The sequence below is a fragment of the Cetorhinus maximus genome, chromosome 2 (genome assembly GCF_964194155.1).
Source record: "Cetorhinus maximus chromosome 2, sCetMax3.hap1.1, whole genome shotgun sequence".
Taxonomy (NCBI): Eukaryota; Metazoa; Chordata; class Chondrichthyes; order Lamniformes; family Cetorhinidae; genus Cetorhinus; species Cetorhinus maximus.
In genome coordinates, this window is record NC_135880.1 from 185,685,438 (window position 1) to 185,710,715 (window position 25,278).

The following is a 25,278-nucleotide window of genomic DNA, read 5'->3' on the forward strand; positions in this document are numbered from 1 at the left end:
AACATTTTTTTTAGATCAAACCCACCCCCATCTGCGTTCAGGCATGCATGCAGGGAAACATGCAGAAAATGAGAAGTTCAAAATTCTTCCAGTGCACTGTTCTTAAGCATATCCTCATACAGCATCATAAACCTGATTCTAACAGTACAATATTGCAGCAGTTGTAATGCCCAAAATTTTACTTCATTCCTCATTGGGTTAATTTTGCAGTTAGCCTTGTAAAGACAGGGTTGGTACCTTCCAGTCTTAAACCTGTCACTCTGATAACAGTAAAAGAACAGAGAACCTGTTTCTCCTGATAGCCGATAATAGATGGACTGACGGGGCTTTGAACTCCAGCCCAGAGCCTGGCTTCTGTCTGTGAGATGCCATTCTGTTGAGTCTGTAATCCAAGGCCTTTGTTCTATCAAAATTATCACATGGATATCTGCAGATTACAGTCTGGATCCTAATTTATTCTCTGCAAGCAGTTCAAATCAATTGTTAATTCAGATACTAAAAGTACATGTGGTTGAGAGAACTATTCATGCCCCAATACTGTTAGATCCCTGAGTAGATTACTGTCTCTATAGGTTTATTATTCAAATTGAATTACTAATATCATGTAGGGTTTATTTATTCAAAACATCGGAAAAAGATAAAGTAGAAAATCTATTAATTTAGGAATGAGACCATAGGGCCACACTGTACTTGTATATATCTTCCAGATTCTGTACATTAATTACCAAAATTAAAATTACTCAAATGGAATGAGTTCTGGACCAGCACTAAAGTTGGTTTTATATATATGAAAGTAAGCCACAGCAATATAATTATTATAAGGGGTGAGGGAGGTACAATGATCTACTTGTATATTTTAATTAGCATAATTGTTCCTATCATTTATGTAAAAAATTTTCTGGTCTCACAGCTGGTACAGTTAATATTTTAAAACAATAATTTGGTAGATGACATTCAGAATGGTCCATTGTGGGCTGGTTGTATCATGAATGATGGGGCAGGTAATTTATAGCCTTTACTGTACAAGGGACACTTCTTCAGGTCACATGGCCACTCCTTCCAAGCATAGCGAATACTAGTCACCTTCTGCTGACACTGGTTTAGAGATAAAGACAGTGTGTTGATGGAGTGGCTGACAATGGGGGCAGAGACCCACTTACAGTTGGACAAATTCCGCTTTGTGCAGCAACACACCTAAAGAGAGAAAAATGCAAATATCCTCTCATTAATGATGCATTAATCCCAGCATCCCAACCACTGATCAGCAACCGCTTTTCCGCCACATTGTTCATTTACATTGGTCACAGATCTCCTTATTCTGCAACCACAAGATAACGGCATTGTCTAGACAATTCCTGTCACTGGCATTTGCAATGGGTGATAATTCTTCACCCTCCACAAGAACTTTATTTTATCTGACTACTATAGGCTGTTTCTCTTTACACATCTTGGATTAAGAAACTTACTTTCTTTAACGAGCGAAGCAGGCCCCTTCATTGGCAGATGATCTATGTACCATCATTTTGTTTCAATGAGATACTTGAATTAAGGATCCTTTGTAGGAAAGCAGGTATTTAATTTGCCGACCCTGATCAGACATTAAGAATGGATGCTGTGATGGGCAGGGGCTAGCAATCTCCTGGTTACACCTTGTGCAAGTGATTAGTAGATTTGATTATCTATGTTGCTTGACAAGCGGGAAGAACCTGATTTTCAAATAATTCCGTTTCAGTAGAATACTGGGGCACATAATGATTATAATAACTATGATAAATGGCTTCCTTCCGTTCTGTTTCTCCCTGCTCTGCACTGTCTTATCTTGCATCAGTGAGAAGAGCAGCTCTGTGAGTCATCGACTGCATCGCATTTCATGTCTTCCCTGCTTTGGTGTAATTATCCAACATAAACAAATCTGCCCATTAGTATCATTCAAAGCTCCCCACTACACAAAAACTGATTTTTTTTACAAAATGTGCGCTGTGCTGCACTGACTGACCTACAACGACCTCACAAAAGTGACAGCTGCAGGAGAATTTGAGGGCAGAGATCTCTTTTCGGGAAGGAAACCTGCAGACCTTACCGTAGCCTATATGTGACTGCAGTCTCACACCATCCTGATCCACTGCTTTCTGAAGTGGCCGAGCAAATTAAAGGAAATAGGGATTTTTTAAAAATTCATTCACAGGATGTGGGCTTCACTGGCTGGGCCAGCATTTATTGCCCATTCCTAGATGCCCATGAGAAGGTGGTGGTGAGCAACCTCCATTCGCGGAGCCTTCTCCTCCAATTAGTTGATCACCATCATTCACTCTACAGGATGTGGCAGAGCTCAGAGCTTTGATCTGATCCATTGGTTGTGAGATTGTTTAGCTCTGACTATAGCATGCTGTGTCCACTCTTTAGCGAGCATGTCATTCCATGTTGTAGCTTCACCAGGTTGGCACCTCATTTTCAGGTACACCTGGTGCTGCTCCTGGCATGCTTTCCTACCCCTCACTGAATCAGGTTTGGTCCCCTGGCTTGATGGTAATGGTGTTGTGGGGGATATACCTGGCCATTGTGGTGGAACACAATTCTGCTGCAGCTCTTGGCCCACAGGAGCTCATAAATGCTCAGTTTTGAGCTGCTAGATCTATTTTGCATTTAACCCGTTTAACACTACCATTTATGTGGTAGTGGCACATAATACGATGGAGGGTCTCCACAAGGACTGTGCAGCGGTCACTCCTACCAATGCAATGAAGGACAGGTGCATCTAGATTGGCGAGGACAAGGGTCAAATAGGTTTCTCCTTTTTGCTGGTTCCCTCACTATCTGTCCCCAGCCCAGGTCTGCCAGATGTGTCCTTTAGAACTCAGCCAGTTCAGTCAGTAGTGGTGCTACTGAGCGACTTTGGGTGGGGGCTTCAATGTCTATCTCCAAGAGTACATTCTGTGTCCTTGCTACCCTGAGTGCTTCTTCCAACTGGTGTTCAACATGGAGGAGTACTGATTCATCAGCTGAGGAAGGGTGGTAGGTGGCAACCATGTTCAACCTTATGAGGAGTCCCAGGGCCATACCCTCCTGATTATAAACCACCTACCCACATGTGGAAATATTAAAGGAGGCAGCAGGAGTTTTAAAGGTTATAGAAAAGGAGCCTGCTCCCTCTGTTTTGGGAAGATTCAGGTAGCAGCCTGAGGAGATCACACCAACTCTGCAAACTGTATTCAATATGCAAAGTAAAAAGCTTGTTCTGTGCAGTCAGATCGTCGCTTGCTATAAAACGTATGTGTCTGGAGCAGTCTGACTATTATAAGCTGAGTGCAGCTGTACCATACCTCAAATACATCATTACTGAGCTCCAACACAGTCAGCTCTTGTGTGTAGGTGATGGTCAATTCTGTGCTATTCTTGAGCTGGAGGTCATTTGGAAACGGGCCCTGGAAAACGACTGCCTTTTCTCCGTAAGCCACTGCTCGAGCACCAAGGTGTAATCTGTACGCAACATCTTGTTTATACCGAGGATGAATGCTGAAAAATATTAAACGTTTACTTGCACACTCATCCAGCCCTCCAATTCTGCAAAGTGAATGGGTTATATCTTCCAGTCCCAGAACAGCACCACAGCATTAAGGGAGTGCAGCAGCATTGTCAGTTGAGATGTTACACTAAGGCACTGTCTGCATCTTTGGATAGATGTAAAAGATTCCATGGCAGGAAAGAAGGGAACAGGTGTTCTCTTGGGCTCCTGGCAAACACGCCTTACTCATTCATTCATTTCCTTTTGTGGGATCTTGCTGTGCACAAATTGGTGCTGCATGTGCCTAAAAAGTAATTGCCTGGTTGTGAGGTACACTGATCTGTCCCGAGGATGGTCAAACTATATGAAAGCAACTTCTTTATCTTAGGATGGGTTGCCATGTGGCAATAGTTGTTTACATGGCTCCTTTACTTCACATTCAGTTTGTCTGCTCAGGTAATCTTAACTGTTGCCATTACCCATTATGCCCAAATGGTGTTGTTTCCCTCCCTCTGCTTCTGTGACAATGCAGTTTCCAGTGACTCTGCAAAGCAATATATACACAGTATGTGCAGCCGCCTTTCACAGGTGATTATGAATCCAGATGTGTGGGACTGATGTCACTCAGACATGTCGCAAAAGCCTGTTTGAAACTTTGTTACATACGTGCCATAAGGAGATTTCTCGTCGCCAAGGTCCATTGCAACTGCCATGAATGTTCTCTTCATCTTTGGGTTTGGAGCATAACCAAAATCAGCAGTTTGATGCCAGCGTATCCATGGGAAAGAATCATCTGGGACAGCTTGGTGGTAGGTGGACAGCTACAAAAGAATAATTCCAGCAATCTTTATAAACCAGAATTAATAAATATGGAAGTGTTTATAGTATTGAAGCATTAATAAATATGAAGCTCTGAAGAAGTCATACCAACTCAAAACATTAACTCTGTTTCTCTCTCTACAGATGCTGCCAGACCGGCTAAGTTTTTCCAGTATTTCTGTTTTTATTTCAGATTTCTGGCATCCACAGTATTTTGCTTCTATGAAATTAAATTAGTGGAGCATTACTGAGGGAGTGCTACATTGTCAGAATAACAGTGCTGAGGGAGTGCCACACTGTTAGAGGGGCAGTATGAGGGAGTGTTAGGGGGAGCACAAGCATAGTGGTATTGTCACTGGACTAGTATTCCAGAGGCCCAGGGTAATCCTCTGGGGACCATGGTTCGAATCCCACCACAGCAGATGGTGGAATTTAAATTCAATTAAAAAAAAGCTGGAATTAAAAGTCTAATGATGACCATGAAACCATGATTGATTGTCGTAAAGGGAAGGAAATCTGCTGTCCTTACCTGGTCTGGCTGTGACTCCAGACCCCACAGCAATGTGGTTGACTCTTAAATGCCCTCAAGGGCAATTAGGGATGGGCAATAAATACTGGCCTAGCCAGTGATGCCCTCATCCCATGACCGACTAATTAAAAACACAGTAAGAGGGGCAGTACTGACCAAGTGCTACACTGTCGGAGGCTCATAATTGAAGAAACACTACACTGTCGGAGAGGCAGTACAGAGGGAATGCTACACTGTCAGAGGGTTAGTATTTGGAAGTGTTACACCATCAGAGGGACAGTACTGAGGGAGCACTACACCGTTGGAGAGTCATTACCGAGGGAGCACTACATTGTCAGAGAGGCAGTACTGAGGGAATGCACTACACTGTTGAGGGGGCATTACTGAGGGAGTGCTACACTGTCAGAGGGTCATTACTGAGGGAGTGCTGTCAGGCATTACTGAAGGAGTGCTACATGGTCAGAATGGCAGGACTGAGAGAGCGATACACTGTCAGAGGGGCAGTACTGAAGGAGTGCTAAACTGTCAGAATGGCAGTAGAGGGAGTGCTAAACTGTCAGAATGGCAGTACTGAGGGAGTGCGAAACTGTCAGAATGGCAGTACTGAGGGAGTGCGAAACTGTCAGAATGGCAGTACTGAGGGAGTGCGAAACTGTCAGAATGGCAGTACTGAGGGAGTGCTAAACTGTCAGAATGGCAGTACTGAGGGAGTGCTACATTGTCAGTGCAGCAGTACTGGAGGAATGCTACACTGTCAGAGAGGCAGTGCTACACTGTCAGAGAGGCAGTGCTACACTGTCAGAGAGGCAGTGCTACACTGTCAAGGGGGCAATACTGAGGGAGTGCTGTCTTAGAGGCATTACTAAGGGAGTGCTGTCAGAACGGCAGGAGACTGAGGAGCTGTCAGAGAGGCATTACTGAGGGAGTGCTATATGGTCACAACAGCAGGACTGAGGGAGCACTACACGGTTAGAGGGGAAGTACTGAGGGAGTGCTAAACTGTCCGAACGGTAGTACTGAGGGAGTGCTACATTGTCAGCACTGCAGTACTGGAGGAATGCTACACTGTCAGAGAGGGACTGCTACACTTTTGAGGGGGCAATACTGAGGGAGTGCTGTCAGAGGCATTACTGAGAGAGCGCTACACTGTCAGAATGGCAGAACCGAGAGAGCGCTACACTGTCAGAATGGCAATACTGAGGGAGTCCTACACTGTCAGAGCGGCAGTACTGAGAGACTACTTTGTCGGTGCAGCATTAGTGGAGGAACGCTACACTGTCAAAGGGGCTGTATGAAGTAGTGTTACACTGCCAGAGGGACAGTACTGAGGGAACTGCGCTCCATAACATAAGAATTATAGGAGTTAGCTCTTGACTGGCATATTCGAGACAGAGAGTCAACTCAAAACTCTCCCGGACATAAACCACCATCATAAATCCCACTCCCCTTCCCAACACACCCTCCCTCTGACACGCCACACCCTTCCGCTTCATAATTTCACCCCCCCACCCCCACCACACTGCTCTCCCCCACCCCCTGACCCAACAGCTGGCTGCATGACTCTGTTTTTCTGCCACCTGATGTTGCTGATGCATCAATACTAGCCCCAGGAACTCCTGACTAGTCATGTAGGTATATCTGATGCAAGTGCAGTTTGTAATATGAACTGAACTTTGAAGCTGCCTGTGCAGTAATGGATGATCCTGCCTACAATATAGCAACTGAACTTCAAAACATATTCTTTTTAAATTAAAACAGAAAATGTTGCAAAAACTCAGCAGGTCTGGCAGCATCTATGGAGAGAGAAAAATTGAGTTAACATTTTGAGTCCAATTATGACGCTTCTACAGGAGAAGTCATATGGACTCAAAACATTATCTCTGTTTTTCTCTCTCCACAGATGCCGCCAGACCTGCTGAGTTCTTCCAGCATTTCAGATCTCCTGCATCCGCAGTATTTTGCTTTTATTTCAGTTTTAAATTACCTGGACAAATCCAAAAGGAAAGTCTATTTCTGTGGCTCCTCCAGATCCTCGATGGAAAACCTGCCTCCAATCCTTGATCATAGCTGGGAAGGTGCAGTTGTACTCCATATTGTGCCAGGCTGCATTTGCTTCACCTACAAGCAAATCACATGGAGCAATAAGCCTCAGATCAGATGTGAGGGGCAAAGTCTTTAGTGTCACTTTCGCCATTCAACCAAAGACCATCAAAATCAACACACAGCTCAGTGTTGTGTCACTTTATAATGAGAACAACTTTCATTTGATTCAATTTAATTCAACTGCATTCCAAGAATTAAATGAGGATGGGGGATTTTAACTCAACTGACAGGAAACGAGTGGGACAGCAGTTAAAACGGAGCTGCAGCATTCCACTTTCCAGTTCCCCAACTTCACGTTGCTGAACTTGGCAGAGGATGAACCTCCTGCTGGTCTTGGCGGGGGAGCTCCGTCCAAACACCACCCACCCCCCCACAAACTGCCGCTCCCCGCAACCCCCCCCACCCAACACACACAAACAGATTTCCCATCATATCCTCTTGGAATCCCACAGGTTCTCAGCATAATTCAACATTCATCATACCCCTTCAACTGACACTGGATCTACCATCATTCTCTACCGGTTTCTGAATGGGATTTTCTGCTTCTATAGTTGCAGCACTGGCCTTTGCTGTCACTGAACCTTCATTTGTCCCAGCTGACTTCCATATTGGAAGTCACTCCAGTGCAGACCCTGCCTGGAAACTCACTCCTCAGAGTATGGACTGATCTCCCTACATGAGAACGCAAGAAGTAGAAGCAGGAGTAGGCCATCCGGTCCCTCAAACCTGCTCTGCCATTCAATAAGATCATGGCTGATTTGATTGTGGCCTTAACCCCTCCTTCCTAATAGCCACCACCCTGCCCTCATAAGCCTTGATTCCCTTGTCAATCAAAATTCTGTCTTAATCAACCTGGAATATATTCAATGACCTGACCTCCACTGCTGGCTGGGAAAGGGAATTTCAAACCCTAATGATCCTCAGAAGAAATTCCCACTCATCTCCATCTCAAACAGGAAACTCCTTCTGAAACTGTGCCCACTAGCTCTACATTCCCCTATGATAGGAGTTACCCTATCTGGGCCCCTCATAATTTTGTACACTAATTAGGTCACCCCTTAGCCTCCATACATTCTCTCAGCATCTATCCTTTCAAGCTTCCTTGGAATTAAATTTCAATAAGATCACCTCTCATTCTTCTAAAGTCCAATGAGTATAGGCCCAACCTGCTCAACCTTTCCTCATAAGACAAACACCTTCATCCCAGGTATCAATCTAGTGAAGCTTCTCCGAACTGCTTCCAACGCAATTCTGTATCTCAAGGCGACAAAACTGCACATAGCACCCCCTCTAGATGTGACTAACCAATGCCCTGTACAGCGGTAGCAAGCCTTCCCTATCTTTATACTCCAAACCCCTTGCAATAAAGGCCAACATTCAATTTGCCTTCCTTATTACTTACTACTTTATGTGATTCATATACAAGGATATCCAGGTATCCCGATACTGCAGTGTTCTCAATTCTCTCCCCATTTTCTCACATTATACTCTACCTGCCAATTTTTTTGCCCTTAATCTATCTATATCCCTTTACAGACTCTTTGTATCCTCCTCACAACATGCCTTTGTATCATCAGCAAATTTATCTACAATACACTTGGTCCCTGCATCCAAGTCATTAATAGAGATTGTAAATAGTTGAGGCCCCAGCACTGATCCCTACAGCACTCCACTAGCTAGTTTGCCAACCTGAAAATTACCCATTTATTCCAACTCTGTTTCCTATTAGTTAGCCGGTCCTCTATCCATGCTATTGCATTAACTTAACACCATAGAAAAGTTACGGTGCAGAAAGAGGCCATTCAGCCCATCGTGTCTGCGCCAGCCAAAAAAAGAAACTAGCCATTCATTTTAATCCCACTTTCAGCATCTGGTCCGTAGCCTTGCAGGTTACCACCAACTTATGCAGTGAATTCCAGACACCTACCGCCCTCTGGGTGAAAAATATTTTCCACATGTCCCCTCTAATCCTTCTACCAATCGCCTTAAATCTATGCCCCCTGGTAATTGACCCCTCAGCTAGGGGAAACAGGTCTTTCCTGTCTACCCTATCTAGGCCCCTTATAATTTTGTACACTAATTAGGTCACCCCTTAGCCTCCTCTGTTCTAAGGAAAACAACCCTAACCTATCCAATCTTTCCTCATAGGTGCAATTTTCAAGCCTTGGCAACATTCTTGTAAATCTCCTCTGCAATCTCTCCACAGCAATTATGTCCTACCTGTAATGTGCTAACCAGAACTGTACTCCAAATTCCAGCTGTGGCATTTTATACAGTTCCAGCATTACATCCCTGCTTTTGTATTCAATACCTCGAACAATAAAGGAAAGCATTCCATATGCTTTCTTGACCACTTTGTCCACCTGTCCTGCCACCTTCAAGGACCTGTGGACATGCACTCCAAGGCCACTCACTTTCTCAACCCCTCTAAATAACTTCCCATTTATTGAGTATTCCTTTGCTTTGTTTGCCCTCCACAAATGCATTACCTCACACTTCTCCAGATTGAATTCCATCTGCCACATCTCCACCCACTCAACCAAACCATTGATATCATTATGGAGTCAACAGCTATCCTCTTCGCAATCAACTACACAGCCAATTTTTGTGTCATCTGCAAATTTCCCAATCATGCCTCTCACGTTTAAGTCTAAATCATTAATATATGCAAAAACAGCAAGGGCCCCAACGCTGAGCCCTGTGGAACTCCACTGGAAACCATTTTCCATTCGCAAAAACATCCATCGACCATTGCACTTTGTTTCCCGTCACTTAGCCAATTTTGGATCCAATTTGTAACCTTCCCCTGTATCCTACGAGATCTCAGTTTCCTGACCAGTCTGCCAAGTTGGACCTTGTCAAATGCCTTACTGAAATCCATGTAGACAACATCCATCATACTACCCTCATCAATCCTCCTTGTTACTTCCTCAAAACATTCTATTAAGTTAGTAAGACTTGGTCTTCCCCTAACAAAACCATGCTGACTATCCCTGATCAATCCATGTCTTTCTAAGTGACAGTTTATCCTGTCTCTTAATTGTTTCCAATAATTTGGCCACCACCAAAGTCAGACTGACAGGCCTATATTTTTCTGGCCTATCCCTCTTTTTAAATAATGGTACAATGTTCGCAGACCTCCAATCCTCTGGGACTTTGCCTGTATCTAGTGAGGATTGGAAAATAATCCTCAGAGCGTCCGCTATTTCCTCCCTGGCTTCCTTTAACATCCTGGAATACAATCCATCCGGCCCTGATGATTTATCCAGCTTTAAGGATGCCAGTCCCTCTAGTAGTTCCTCTCTCACTATGCCTATTGTATCTCATATTTCGCACTCCTCTTTAACTAGAATGTCTGCATCATCCCTCTCCATGGTGAAGACAGAGACAAAGTCTCATTAAGAACCCTGCCCACATCTTCTGCATCAACCCACAAGTTACTATGTACGTCTCTGATAGGCCCGACCTTTTCCTCAATTATTCTCTTGCTCTTAATGTACTGGTAAAACATCTTAGGATTTTCTTTGATTTTATCTGCCAATACTTTTTAGTATCCTCTTTGCTTTCTAAACTTCCATTTTTACTTCACCCCTGTACTTTCTATATTCTTCTAGGCTTTCTACAGTATAAGTTTTTTGTGATTGTCATAAGCTTTCTTTTTCTGCTTTATCTTACCCTGTATGCTTCTGGATAACCATTTGACAGTACCACCCTTTTACTTTGTGGGGACATGTTTATACTGTGCCCATAGAATCTCGCCTTTGAATGCATCCCACTGATTTGACACAATGTTTCCTTCTAATAGCTGCATCCAGTCCACTCTCCCCAGCTTACCTCTCTTTGTAAAATTTGTAGAAGACAGAGGGTAGCAGTGGATGGGTGCTTTTCTGAATGGAGAGCTGTGACTGGTGGAGTTCCGCAGGGATCAGTGCTGGGACCTTTGCTGTTTGTGGTATACATAAATGATTTGGAGGAAAATGTAACTGGGCTAATTAGTAAGTTTGCAGATGACACTAAGGTTGGAGGAGTTGCAGATAGTGAAGAGGATTGTCAAAGGATACAGCGGGATATAGATCGGTTGGAGACTTGGGCGGAGAAATGGCAGATGGAGTTTAATCCGGACAAATGCGAGGTAATGCATTTTGGAAGGTCTAATACAGGCAGGAGTTATACAGTAAATGGCAGAACCTTTAAGTGCATTGACGGGCAGAGGGATCTGGGTGTACAGGTCCACAGGTCACTGAAAGTGGCAACGCAGGTGGATAAGGTAGTTAGGAAGGCATATGGCATGCTTGCCTTCATTGGCAGGGGTACTGAGTATAAAAGCTGGGAAGTCATGCTGCAGCTGTATAGAACCTTGGTTAGGCCACACTTGGAATATTGCGTGCAATTCTGGCCACCACATTACCAGAAGGATATGGAGGCATTGGAGAGGGTGCAGAGGAGGTTTACCAGGATGCTGCCTGGTCTGGAGGTTATTAGCTATGAGGAGAGGTTGAAGAAACTCGGATTGTTCTCACTACAGCGACGAAGATTGAGCGGCGACTTGATAGAAGTTTACAAAATTATGAGTGGCATGGACAGAGTAGATAGTCAGAAGCTTTTTCCCAGGGTGGAAGAGTCAGCTTTGAGGAGATAATTACTCAAAACCAGCTCTGCTAGGCAGGACATGTTATTCATATGCTTGACACCAGACTCACAAAGCAATTGCTCTACTCTGAACTTAATCATGACAGGAATCTCCCAGAACAGTGGAAATGCTTTGGGGATATCCTCAAAGCAACTGAAAAGGCCAAACATTCCCACCAACTCATGGGAGACCCTGGCTTGAAGTCTCGTTCGGGAGGGCACCAAACACATCAACAGACTTTGTCGGGAACGTTCAGAGTGAAGTCAAGGCATCAGAGCGAATGCACGAACCTCCAAACAACCCATCTACCCAACCCTTTAAGCGCAATCTGCCCCAGAGCCTGCAGATTGGACGTATCAGCCATCTCAAAATCTATCGAGCCAAAGTGGAAGCAAGTCATCCGCGATCCCAAGGGACTGTCTAAGAAGGAGAAGGATTGCTTAGTCATTGTTGTACAAAATAATGCCATCACAGAAAGGAGCATAGCAACATTAAAAAATCAGAAATGATGGGAAGGAGCATATAATGGATGAGGTTTTGGTCTGTGGTTAAAATTTATGCTCAAGGCATTATACTGATTGCACTAATAATCATGTTATGTTACTTGTGATGCTGAATGAAACATTTGGGCAACAGAGAGTACAGTTTTTAATTAATGCAGCAAATTCTAAATTAATTGTGTAAATGTGAGGAGCCGGAAAAGATTCCTCCTCAAGGTGGGGACTGTAAGAGAATGACAACTTTTTTTTCGCTATTTTTTAATATAAGTATTTACGAATGATATGTATAAGACAGAACTGTGCTTTGTGATTGTCAAGCGAGGTGTAAAAGCATGTGTCAAATGTAAACTAAGTTCTTGATAAAAGCACATAAATAAAGCAGAATTGGAGAATGTATTTTCTGGTATTAACCACTTTGAAATAAATGTCATGTGATGTGGTAAGAGTTGTGCTGCCCTTAAAATATTGAATGAGATTTTAATGGATTAATTTACTAATGAAATGCAGTGGTTGATTAATTCTAGGAAGTATCTGTATAAAATTGAGCTCATGATATTTAAGCTTACTGAGTAAGCTGGAAAAGCAGAGTTTGAGTTGGTGTTGTCAAAAGCGATTGATCTTAGTGAGTCAGATAACAAGTACTTTGGGGGATAAAAGAGCGATCTGACAGTCAAATACAGGAGTAGAGAACACCTTAGCTTGTGTAGACAGGTGTTAATGCTGGTCAGAGCCTAACACCCTCTCACTGAAGGTGCTGAACAAGAAAAAAAATAGACAATTCATGCTACCCTGTCCAGTTACCTCAGGTGATCTATAATTTGTTCGGAACTGTAAATTACTGTCTAGACACTGTAAATTACTGTCTAGACACTGTAAATTATTGTCTAGGCACTACTGTGTTAATTTCTGTGTGCCAATAAAAGCTTTACTGAAACCAACTGGTATCAAGTACAAATCCCTTAAAAATCTAAATGTACCTTAATTCCACCCTTATGTGAAAGGCCCCTTCACCTACATTGATCTTTCTTAACAATGCTTAACCATTCAGTGTTGTATCCCATTGTTTTTGTGCTCCTGGGATGTGAGCAACACTGGCAAGACCAGCATTTGTTGCACATCTTTAACTGCCCTTGGTGAGCCGTTTTCTTGAACTACTGTCGTTCGTAGTGCAGTGCTCTGATGCAGTAGATATCTCACCCTGATACCAGATGGCTCCTTTGATTGCCATCCTACGCAGAGGGTGTATCATTGCATTCCACAAGACAGTGGGTTGATGAGGGCCAGTTTCTTCATTTATCTGACTGTCATAACCAACACTGAAATGAAAAAGGATAAAGTCACCAAACATACAATTAGGAACATAGCAGTATCAGAATAATCTGCAGGAAGCAATTCTTAAGCATATTAAACAGTTTTTAAAAAACTAGCGAACCACAAATTAATTTAGCACCAAATGTTGTCTTCCTGTCCCTCCAGCAAACATTCTCTGCCATTTGCTAAAATTCATTCTGATAATTTGTGAAATTGTCTTCTCCAAACCTTTCCATCCTTAATAGTTCAGAGTTCAGTTGCTAACTATCCATAGAAAGATACTTTTTGGTCCACTTTCTCTTCCAATCTATTGTCAATGAGCTGAAAGATGAGTGGAGATAGGGGATATTATTCAACCCATCAAGTTCACCATTCCTTGGAACCCATACCACACATCTCACAGCACCAACTGTCTTTTGATTGACCAAAATCCAAAATCAAAGTCTTGATCATTCAGGTATTGACACTGCATGAAGAATGGTTCCCTCACATCAGCCCTGAACTTCTCTTTTTCCAGTTTAGGTCCCCTAGTCCTTCTGTCGTGTTGTGACTTGAAACAGTACTCACAATGAATCATTTTTTAATTCCACCTATTGGCCTCAAGCTTCTGCTCGGTTTTACTGTGTTTTTTCTCCAGTCTAACTCACCAGTTATCTGCCAAACCAACAAAAAGGATCACAATTTCAAATGCAAGTAGTGTTCAACACAAATCATGTTTTCATGATTTTTTTGTGCTAGCTTAAAATCATTCTACTAGAAGCAGGTCCTGCTCACAAAATGACCCATTGTACCAAGGTGAATTCATCACCATTGAGAGTTTCCATTTATTGTGATCATTTTCAGAGAAGCTTAAAAATGAAGCTGCTTCTTTGGGTGAATGGACACTGCTGGGCAAGCTTGTGATATTTTTACAGTGTTTTTTTTAATTTACTAAGAAACTGACCAAAGTAAATAATTCAGTAGAGTTTTTCAAGTCAATTTTAGTTATTTTAAAATAGAGTTACTCACAGGTAGAGGACTAAACAAATTTATAAAAACCTTTTTTTGTGATAAACCCATTTTCAGCTGTATTATTAAATCTGCACCAAGTTACCGCTCTCAAATATATCAACTAACATATTTTAATGACAACTTTTTTAAAAATTGTATTCTAATATGCTGGCTGATTGCACTGCTTCATAGAAGGTTTTCCATTCAATGATATGCCAATGAGAATGAACAGAAACTTAAGCAAATAAAACTTGTGTAATTTGTACCTGGGTCATTGAATGCACCCAAAGCAGAAACTCATCACCAATGTCTGATTTGGTTCCTTTCAAAGTTGATAAATCAAAAGGTTTCCTAACCTTTCGTCATAACTGAGTCCTCTGACACCACAGATTAGCCACATGGCTCTCCAGGCTGTGACTCAATGACCAGGACTGATTGTAGTATTTAAGGTGCAGCCAACCAGAGCACTACATGCCTTTCACAGGATCTGAGGCTGGAGCTCCATTCATTTGTCAATATAGCTTGCTCTGCTAACTACTGATCTACAATCACTGGAAAACAGGGAGTAGAGAGTTTACTATAACTCCCAGATTATTCTCAGCTCTTTTCTGGCTCGTGCTTTACACCATTCATGAAATATACCTCCCATGTGCAAGACTTACACATCTATTTGCATTAAATTTCACCTGACCACTGCAAATATTGTCTGTGTCCTTCTGTATTTAATTATACTCTACAGCCTCTCCCCAGTGTGCCTTTATCTGCACAGTGGCCAATTTAATTTGTTTTTCTGAATCATGATATGTAGATCATAAATAATGGGGGAGCCAGCACTAATTCCTGATGCACTCCACATTATTCAGTATACTCAGAACATAGTATTATTCCCTCTGCTGGTGAGTATACTATGATACCTATATATCAGCCAGTCCTTCAAACATCTCCAAGTCCAAAATAAAATGCAAAACTCTGGACTGTTCCCTCAGTCATGCAGTAAATGGCATGGGGCAAGCAGATTAGCAAATTAAACATATGGCTCAAAGAGTGGTGTTTTGATTCATGAGCCACTGATACCAGTACTCAGGAAAGTGTAGTAGTCTTTTGTTTTTATCTCTGTGTTTAATTGACTGCCACTTCTCTTCAAGAAATGCCTTCCTTGAAGAAGTATTGCTCTGTTCTCCAACAGGATTTCCGCCTGTCTCTTCTGCCTTGTTCACCTTCATTGCTTTCCATTTCTCTCCTGGTGTTTGACAAGGTGTTTACTAAAACCCGCTTTCACAGCCATATTTCCTTTCTCAGTGACTGTCTCCGTCTCTGACTCACCCCACGTGGATTTCAACTGAAATTCCATCCCTCTTGTTTCGAACCCACCCAGGATTACAGGTATCTCTGGGACATAAAACGTTTCTCGGACTGCTGTTCCCGTCGCATTCTGAGATCCACACTCAGTGCCATGCGCCGCCATATGAACACACTCAACCTCTCCCTCCAGCAGCACCGCCGCACCCTTTTTCAAAGCTGCGCGTGCCCCCAGTTTCAATTTATTCTTCGCCTCATCCGACGCCTCAACAAGAAACTTTTTCTCTTTCTCTCAAGTGCTAAGGAACGCAAGCTCCAACAACTCATCGACACCAATACCCATCTGGGACCCTCCACCCCTGCTTGTCCCTCCGTCCCCACCCCATCTTCCAATCCCAGCCCCAGCCGCGTATTCACTATACCCCCCTGACCTTCCCCTCTCCGATGCTGAACGTTCAGTGCTCAGCAAAGAACTTAGTTTCATACCCTTACGCCCTCATCTCAATGAATTTCGGGCTCGGCACGATGCTGAAGTCTTCTTCCGCCGTCTTCGTCTCCGTGCTCACTTCTTTGGGCAGGAGTCCTCTCCCCGTTCAACGGATCCTTTTACCCACCTCCAATATTCTCCCTCCACCTGGACCCCTCCCTCTGGATTCTTACCTTCTCTTGATCTTTTCATTGAGAACTGTAGGCGTGACATTAGCCGTCTCAATTTCTCTGCTCCTCTCACCCATTCTAATCTGTCTCTCTCTGAACTTACTGCACTCCGTTCTCTCAGGTCCAACCCCAACATTGTCATCAAACCCGCTGACAAGGGTGGTGCTGTTGTTGTCTGGCGCACTGACCTCTACCTCGCGGAGGCTGAGCGTCAACTCGCAGACACTTCCTCCTACCTCTCCCTGGACCATGACCCCACCAGTGAACATCAAGCCATTGTTTCCAGGACTGTCACTGACCTCATCTCGTCTGGAGATCTTCCTCCCACAGCTTCTAACCTGATAGTCGCCCAACCTTGGACGGCCCGCTTCTAACTCCTACCCAAAATCCACAAACAGAACTGTCCCGGCAGACTGATCGTGTCTGCCTGTTCCTTCCCCACGGAACTCATTTCTCGTTATCTTGACTCCCTTCTCTCTCCCCCTGTCCAGTCCCTTCCCACCTACATCCGTGATTCCTCTGGCACCTTACGTCACATCAACAATTTCCAGTTCCCTGGCCCCAACCGCTTCCTCTTCACCATGGACGTCCAATCCCTCTACACCTCCATCCCCCACCAGGATGGTCTGAGGGCCCTTAGCTTCTTCCTTGAACAGAGGCCCGAACAATCCCCATCCACCACTACTCTCCTCCGTCTGGCTGAACTTGTTCTCACTGAACAATTTCTCCTTTAACTCCTCTCACTTCCTCCAAATAAAAGGTGTGGCTATGGGTACCCGCATGGGCCCCAGCTATGCCTGTCTCTTTATGGGGTATGTGGAACATTCCTTGTTCCAGTCCTACTCCGGCCCCCTTCCACAATTCTTTCTCCGGTACATCGATGATTACTTCGGTGCTGCTTCATGCTCTCATCGGGACCTAGAAAAATTTATTAATTTTGCTTCCAATCTCCACCCCTCCATCATTTTCACATGGTCCATCTCTGACACTTCCCTTCCCTTCCTTGACCTCTCTGTCTCAATTTCCGATGATAGGCTGTCCACCAATATCCATTACAAGCCTACAGACTCCCACAGCTACCTCGACTACAGCTCCTCACACCCCGCTTCCTGTAAGGACTCCATCCCATTCCCTCAGTTCCTTTGCCTCCAGCGCACCTGTTCTGATGACGCTACCTTCAAAAACAGTTCCTCTGACATGTCCTCCTTCTTCCTTAACTGAGGTTTTCCACCCACGGTCGATGACAGGGCCCTCAACCGTGTCCGGCCCATCTCCCGCGCATCCGCCCTCACGCCTTCTCCTCCCTCCCAGAAACATGATAGGGTCCCCCTTGTCCTCACTTATCACCCCACCAGCCTCTGCATTCAAAGGATCATCCTCCGCCATTTCCGCCAACTCCAGCATGATGCCACCACCAAACACATCTTCCCTTCACCCCCCTGGCGGCATTCCGTAGGGATCGTTCCCTCTGTGACACCCTGGTCCACTCCTCCATCACCCCCTACTCCTCAACCCCCACCTATGGCACCTCCCCATGCCCATGCAGAAGATGCAACACCTGCCCCTTCACTTCTTCTCTCCTCACCATCCAAGGGCCCAAACACTCCTTTCGGGTGAAGCAGCATTTCACTTGCATTTCCCCTAACTTAGTCTACTGCATTCGTTGCTCCCAATGCGGTCTCCTCTACATTGGAGAGACCAAACGCAAACTGGGCAACCGCTTTGCAGAACACCTGCGGTCTGTCCGCAAGAAAGACCCAAACCTCTCTGTCGCTTGCCATTTTAACACTCAACCCTGCTCTCTTGCCCACATGTCTGTCCTTGGCTTGCTGCATTGTTCCAGTGAAGCCCAACGCAAACTGGAGGAACAGCACCTCATCTTCCGACTAGGCACGTTACAGCCTTCCGGGCTGAATATTGAATTCAACAACTTTAGATCTTAAACTCCCTCCCCCCATCCCCACCCCGTTTCTTCCCCCTCCCTTTTGTTATTTTCAATAATTTATATAGATTTTTCTTTTTCCACCTATTTCCATTATTTTAAAATCTACAACTAATACCTTGTCAGTCTTTCCACCCCATCCCCACTAGAGCTGTACCTTGAGTGTCCTGCCATCCATTCTTAATTAGCACATTTTCTTAGATAATATCACCACCTTCAACACCTCTTTGATCCTTTTGTCTGTGACATCTTTTGATTATCTGCTCCTATCACTGCTTGCTTGTCCCTACAACCACCCCCCGCCTCAACTTCTCTCCACCCCTCCCGCCCCACCTTAAACCAGCTTATATTTCACCCCTCTCCTAACTATACTCAGTTCTGCTGAGGACTCGAAACGTCGACTCTTTTCTTCTCCACCAATGCTGCCAGACCTGCTGAGTTTTTCCAGGTAATTCTGTTTTTGTTTTGGATTTCCAGCATCCGCAGTAGTTTTTTGTTTTTATCTCAGGGAAGTGTTGTCTGGCGTACAGGCCTCTACCTTGTAGAGGCTGAGCGGCAACTCTCAGACACTACTTCCCACCTCCTCCTGGACCATGACCCCACCACTGAACTTCAAGCCATTGTTTCCAGGACTGTCACTGACCTCATCTCCTCTGGAGATCTTCCCTCCACAGCTTCCAACTTCAGTCTCCCAACCTTGCACAGCCTGCTTCTACCTCCTTCCCAAAATCCACACACAGGACTATCCTGGTAGACCCATCATGTAAGTCTGTTCCTGCCCCACGGAACTCATTGCTTCCTATCTTGACTCCATTCTCTCTCCCTTTGTTCAGTCTCTACCCACCTACATTTGCAATTCCTCTGAAGCCCTACGTCATATCAACAATTTCCAGTTTCCTGGCCCTAACCGCCTCCTCTTCCCCATGGACGTCCAATCCTTCTATACCTCCATCCCCCACCGGGATGGTCTGAGGGCTCTCCGCTTCTTCCTTGAACAGAGGCCCGAACAATCCCCATCCACCACCACTCTCAGTCTGGCTTATTGAACAATTTCTCCTTTAACTTGTCTCACTGCTTCCAAATAAAAGGTGTGGCTATGGGTACCCGCATGGGCCCCAGTTATGCCCGTCTCTTTATGGAGTATGTGAAACATTCCTTGTCCTAGCCCTACTCAGGCCCCCTCCCACAACTCCTCTTTCAGTACATTGATGACTGTTTCGATGCCGCTTCATGCTCTCGTCTGGACCTGGAAAAATTTATTGATTTTGCTTCCAATTTCCACCCGTCTATCACCTTCACATAGTCCATCTCCGACACTTCACTTCCCTTCCCTCCCTTGATCTCTGTGTCTCCATTTCTGGTGATAGACTAATATTCATTACAAGCCCACGGACTCCCACAGCCAACTCGACTACAGCTCCTCACACCCTGCTTCCTGTAAGGACTCCATCCCATTATCTCAGTTCTTCTGCCTCCATCACATCTGTTCCAATGATGCCACCTTCCAAAACAGCGCTTCTTCTCACATACCCCTCACCCAATAAAAGCTGGGATGTCATGCTGCAGCTGTATAGAACCTTGGTTAGGCCACACTTGGAATATTCCATACAATTCTGGTCACCATATTACCAGAAGGATATGGAGGCATTGGAGAGGGTGTAGAGGAGGTTTACCAGGATGCTGCCTGGTCTGGAGGTTATTAGCTATGAGCAGAGGTTGGCGAAACTCGGATTGTTCTCACTAGAGTGACGGAGATTGAGGGGCGACTTGATAGAAGTTTACAAAATTATGAGAGACATGGACAGAGTAGATAGTCAGAAGCTTTTCCCAGGGTGGAAGAGTCAATTACTAGGGGACATAGATTTAAGGTGAGAGGAGAAAACTATAGAGATGTGCGGAGCAAGTTTTTTACGCAGAGGATAGTGAGTGTCTGGAATTTGCTGCCAGAGGAGGTGGTGGAAGCAGGTACGATAGTGGTGTTTAAGAGGCAGCTTGACAAATACACGAATAGGATGGGAATAGAGGGATACGGACCCCGGGAGTGCAAAATGTTTTAGTTGACGGGCAATATGATCGGCGCAGGCTTGGAGGGCCGAAGGGCCTGTTCCTGTGCTGTACTTTTCTTTGTTCTTTGTTCACTTGCTCCACCCCTTAAACAATATAAAATCCATCATTTTTTACTTCTCATTAGCTCTAAAGAAAAATCACACGGTCTCAAAACATTGACTCTGTTTCTCTCTCCACAGATGCTGCCAGACCTGTTTAGTTTTTCCACCATTTTCCGATTTTTATTTCAGATTTCCAACATCCGCAGTATTTTGCTTTTATCTCAGGAAAGAGGGAGCTGTTCACTTGGGATGGGCTCCACTTTAAGTAGGTTGGGTTCCTAGAGCTGTGGTTTGGGCTTAAAACTAAAAGTGGAGGGTGGGGAGATGCAGTTTCAGGTGAAGGGACAGTTAGAAATCTAAAATGTCGAGGCCATAAAGCACTGTAATGATTTGGGTAAAGCCAAGCAGAGTAAGACAGGAAGATACAGAATGTTTAACGGTAACAGTGCATCAGCAGGGTCTATTAAATGAATAGTAGTGCAAAATTTTAAATTGAAGACTTTTAATCTGAACACACAAAGCATTCACAATAAGATAGATGAACTAGCGGCACAAATAGAGATAAATGGTTTGAATCTAACTAGCATTAAGGACATGGGGCAGAATCTTGGAGGCAATGGAGGTCTTGCCTACCAGCTGGGGAACCAGCAAGAGACCTTCATTGCATCGTCTGCCGAACCACGAGCCATTCAGGCAGTTGAGACGGTATTGTAGTGGTAGTGTCGCTGGACTAATAATCCAGAGGTCCAGGCTAAAGCTCCGAGAACTTGAGTTCAATTCGCACCAAGGCAGCGGGTGGAATTTAAAAATTAAATTAATTAATAAATCTGGAATATAAAGCTAATCTCAGTAATGGTGACAATGAAACTCATTGATCGTTGTAAAAACCCATCTGGTTCACTGATGTCCTTTAGGGAAGAAAATCTGCTGTCCTTACCTGGTCTGGCCTACATGTGACTCCAGACCCACAGCAACATGGTTGACTCTTAACTGCCCTCTGAACTGGCCTAGCAAGACACTGAGTTCAAGGGTAATTTGGGATGGGCAACAAATGCTGGCCTTGCCAGCAACGTCCACATCCCGCGAAAGAATATTTTTTTAAAAGGATCAAGACCCTGGGGACGGGAGGTACTACCTACCAAGAGCTGCCTGCCAATCAGAGGTTCTCAGTGGCACCCCCCCACCCCAGCTTCCCAATACTGGGGCCCTCAAACAGGAGGAGGGGGGAGGCCATGTCCATCCCATCCCCATCCCAGCCAGGAGACAGTGACAAGCAGTTTGCACGGATTTAATTTTTGTACACACCGCATGGCAACAGGCCCGCCCACAGCTAGCTTAATATCAGCAGCAGCGGGATAAGGCCCTAAAGTGCTCATTAATTGTCAACTTGAGGGCCTCAATTGGCAGCGGGGTGTGAAGGCTGACCATAGGCCATCTCACCCCAGACTTAATTTTGGCAGAGGCGGGAAAGCGGAGGGGTACTCACCTCCATTAACTTCCAGTTAATGGAATAAAATTTCACATTTTAAGATATTTACTGTAACAAGCAGACTAGAAACACTAATGACTAAACATTATTTTTGTGGACAACTTATAGAACGGTGTTTTTTCTTGATTATGTTAAAGGTTCCATTAGATATATGTTATACTGTCCTTTAAGGAGACATTCAGTTCTCCCAGAATCAGTCCAAAATGATTCTTAGCTCCCAAGAGTTTACTTCCAATCTTTTCCTTTCCCAGCTTGGAACATTATAACTCCAGAACGGTCTTCCATGGTGTGAGGTTTCCTGGAGACCAACCTCTAACTAAAGCTAGGCAAATCCTCCAGTCTCATTTTAACTCTCCACAAATTAGGTCTTTTGAATCAGAGCACAAGCTCCACCCTAATTCTGGCATGGTGAACCACAGAGACTTTCAGCCTCTAACTGCTCTCTCTCCTGGACCATGGCAGACTAACCTGTCTGTGATATTCACTGATATTTTAGGAAACCCTGTAACCTGATATCACAATGGCTTCGCTGTACCCGTCCCATCTCGAAGCCCATCACCGTTGCAACATGAATCACATGGGCCTTGTATCCAGGTAGAAACGTTGATTAGTTATCTTTCAGATCCTAACACTTTTTCATTTTCAAACAACTTTAAAGCACAACTTTTTACAACCCAACATTCAACATTTTCTTGGACACTTCTCAGTCTATTCATTGTTGACATACAGGATGCTGCCTTGACTCTAAGTGTAAATCGTTTTACTGGTGTAAGTTATCTGGGCACCCCCTTTAATCTTTACCAACCATACCACCTAGGCTTGCTGTCAGACAAACTTCAAAACAGGTTAATTACTTTACCTTAAATTTAAAGACACAGTCCCAAGGTCTTATAAACCTCACAATTACAACAAGTAACTAAAGTAAATGTAGAGGCAGAGAGAGGAAAAAATATCACAGAGAATGAGGAAATGCCAGAGACCTTGAGCAAATATTTTGTGTCTGTTTTCACAGTCGAAGAGACAAATTATATACCAGAAATAGTGGGTAACCAAGCAACTAGTAACTGTGACAAGTTTAAAGTAATCAATATCAGCAGAGAAAAAGTAATGGAGCTTTAAGGGACTAAAAGCCAACAAATCCCCAGGACTGATGGCCTACATTCTAAGGTTCTGAAAGAAATAGCTGCAGAGGTAGTAGATACACTGGTTATGATTTTCAAAAACTCCTCAAATTCGAGAATAGCAAATGTACCTTCTTTTCAAGAAAGGAGGGAGAGAAAACAGAAAATCACAGGCCAGTTAGCCTGTCATCAGTTACTGGAAAATGCTGCAATCTATTATTAAGAAGCTCTTAATGCACTTAAAAATCATAGTATGATTAGACAAAGTCAACATGGCTTTACGAAGGGGAAATTTTGAGGATGTAAATTTTTGAGGATGTAACTAGTAGGGTAGATAAAAGGGAACAAGTGCTCACAGGATTAATCACCAACACAAAATCCAACTAGCATATCCAGTATAAAAACACTCATTAGGTGTCCGGCTCTGCTGTTACTTGGCTCCACTCTACAACCTCTTGCTGTAGGCACATAGTTACCCTTGAAGCTACATAAGGAACAGGTCACAGCAGAAGGTCATTTGGCCCATCATGCCTGTGCTAGCTATTTAAAAGAGAGTTTACTGATTAATTCCACTCTCATGCTCTTTCCCCATAGCTTTGCAATTTATTTCCTTTACAAGTAATTATCCAATTCCTTTAGAAAGTTATGACTGAATCTCCTTCCATTGTTCTTTCAGGCACTGCATTCCATCATCATAATATTTTGCCAATCACCTTAAATCTGTGTCCTCTGGTTCTCAATTCTTTTGCCACTGGGAACAATTTCTCCTTATTTCCTCTATCAAAACCCTCAGCAACATCTTCAAGGCCTCAATATCCTGCGGAAAGAGTTGTGCCCAGAATTGGGCAGAATAATCCAGCTGGGGCCTAACAAGAGTTTTATAAAGGTTCAGCATTACTTCCTCATCTTTGTACTATTTCTAAAATTTAGAGTTCCAGGTGTTTTTTTCACATCCTTACCAACTTGTTCTGCCACCTTCACAGCTGTGTGTGTGAACTCCAGTTGTCTCTGTTCTTTCATCCCTTTAAAGTCCTTTGTCTCTTTCCCTTCCTCAATGACGATATCTGTACAATGAGGTAGCTTCTATGTGTAAGCCCATGAAACTCAATTTTCACTCCCTATTTCAGCGCTTTTCTTTAATAGCTACAGGTACTATGTAAACATTTGCATTGGTGCAGTGTGGGGTCGAGGGCTACACAAGTGACAGGCTGAGGAATGTAGAAACGCACGTCAAGTGACGCACTGGGACAGGCTAAGTGCTGTGTGAGTGCTGGGTTGGGTGCCATGTGGGTGATGGGTCAAGGGTCACATTGGTTGCTGGGTCAAGAGCTTCAGGGGTGGACAATTGTGCAAACAGTATTCTGGGGAAAGGCGAGATCGGCCACTTGCTTTTTCCTATCTGAAACTATACGCTGTTTAGCGAATATTTGGGCCAATAGGTTTCCTCGTGCTGTCCTGTCTTAAATCCTTCATTAGGAAATTAGAAGCCGATCTATTTGAAATAGTTTCAGAGCTGTTTATTGTATTACAGAAACAGCAAATTAAAAGATGGTAAATTGTAAACTTACTTGAAAGAAAGTCCACATTTGTTGAGGACTCGTTTGGAAGACCAAACCTCAATGGGGGTTCCTCCCCAACATGATTCCACCAGCCCAATAGGATACTGCAGCTTGTCATAGAGAAATCGACCGAACAACCAGCAAACAGCTGAGAATGAGGTGAAATTGCCATTCCCAAGAATTTCTAGGATTCAATAAAAGACAATGACAAGCAGGAAATGATTTTATCTTTTTCTATAGCAGCACTGGGCTTCTCTACCACCAGATCGAGAGAAACCTCTGATGGGGGAAAACCAGTAAAAGTAAGCATAATCTAAAGATTACAGTTAGGCCTTTCAGGAGTGAAATCAAGAAGCATTTTTTTTTAAGGGTTTATGGAAATCTGGGACTCTCTCCCCAAAAAATCTGTGCATGCTGTGGTTCAATTTGAGCTTTCGAGACCGAGATCAATATTTTTTTTTAGTTAAGGCAGCAAGGGGTATGGAATAAAGATGGGTAAATGGAGTTAAGATGCAAATCAGCCATGGTTTGACTGAACAGCAGAACAGGCCAACGGACTGAATGGCTTACTCCTATTCCTATGTTCCTGTGGTCACCGACACCAGTGGCATATGACCTTACAGGGCGGATTATGCCTAGTTTAACCTCTTTTCTGAAACACTGCATCTGGAAAAATCTTGCAAATTCTTGGTATCTTTTGAAACAGAAGAAACCAACAT

At 43.9% G+C, this 25,278-nt stretch overlaps 1 protein-coding gene across 1 annotated transcript in view; it reads right to left on the reverse strand.

The window, feature by feature from the left end:
- siae (sialic acid acetylesterase) overlaps positions 1-25,278 on the reverse strand; it is a 58,807-nt gene continuing 33,529 nt past the window's right edge. Inside the window, exons 5-10 of the mRNA XM_078530662.1 lie at positions 24,569-24,743; positions 13,281-13,384; positions 6,835-6,968; positions 4,169-4,323; positions 3,321-3,513; positions 1-1,194 (exon numbers count right to left, since the gene is read on the reverse strand). Of these exons, the coding sequence (XP_078386788.1) occupies positions 955-1,194; positions 3,321-3,513; positions 4,169-4,323; positions 6,835-6,968; positions 13,281-13,384; positions 24,569-24,743 (1,001 nt within the window). The 3' untranslated portion in view covers positions 1-954. The remainder of the gene's footprint in view (positions 1,195-3,320; positions 3,514-4,168; positions 4,324-6,834; positions 6,969-13,280; positions 13,385-24,568; positions 24,744-25,278) is intronic.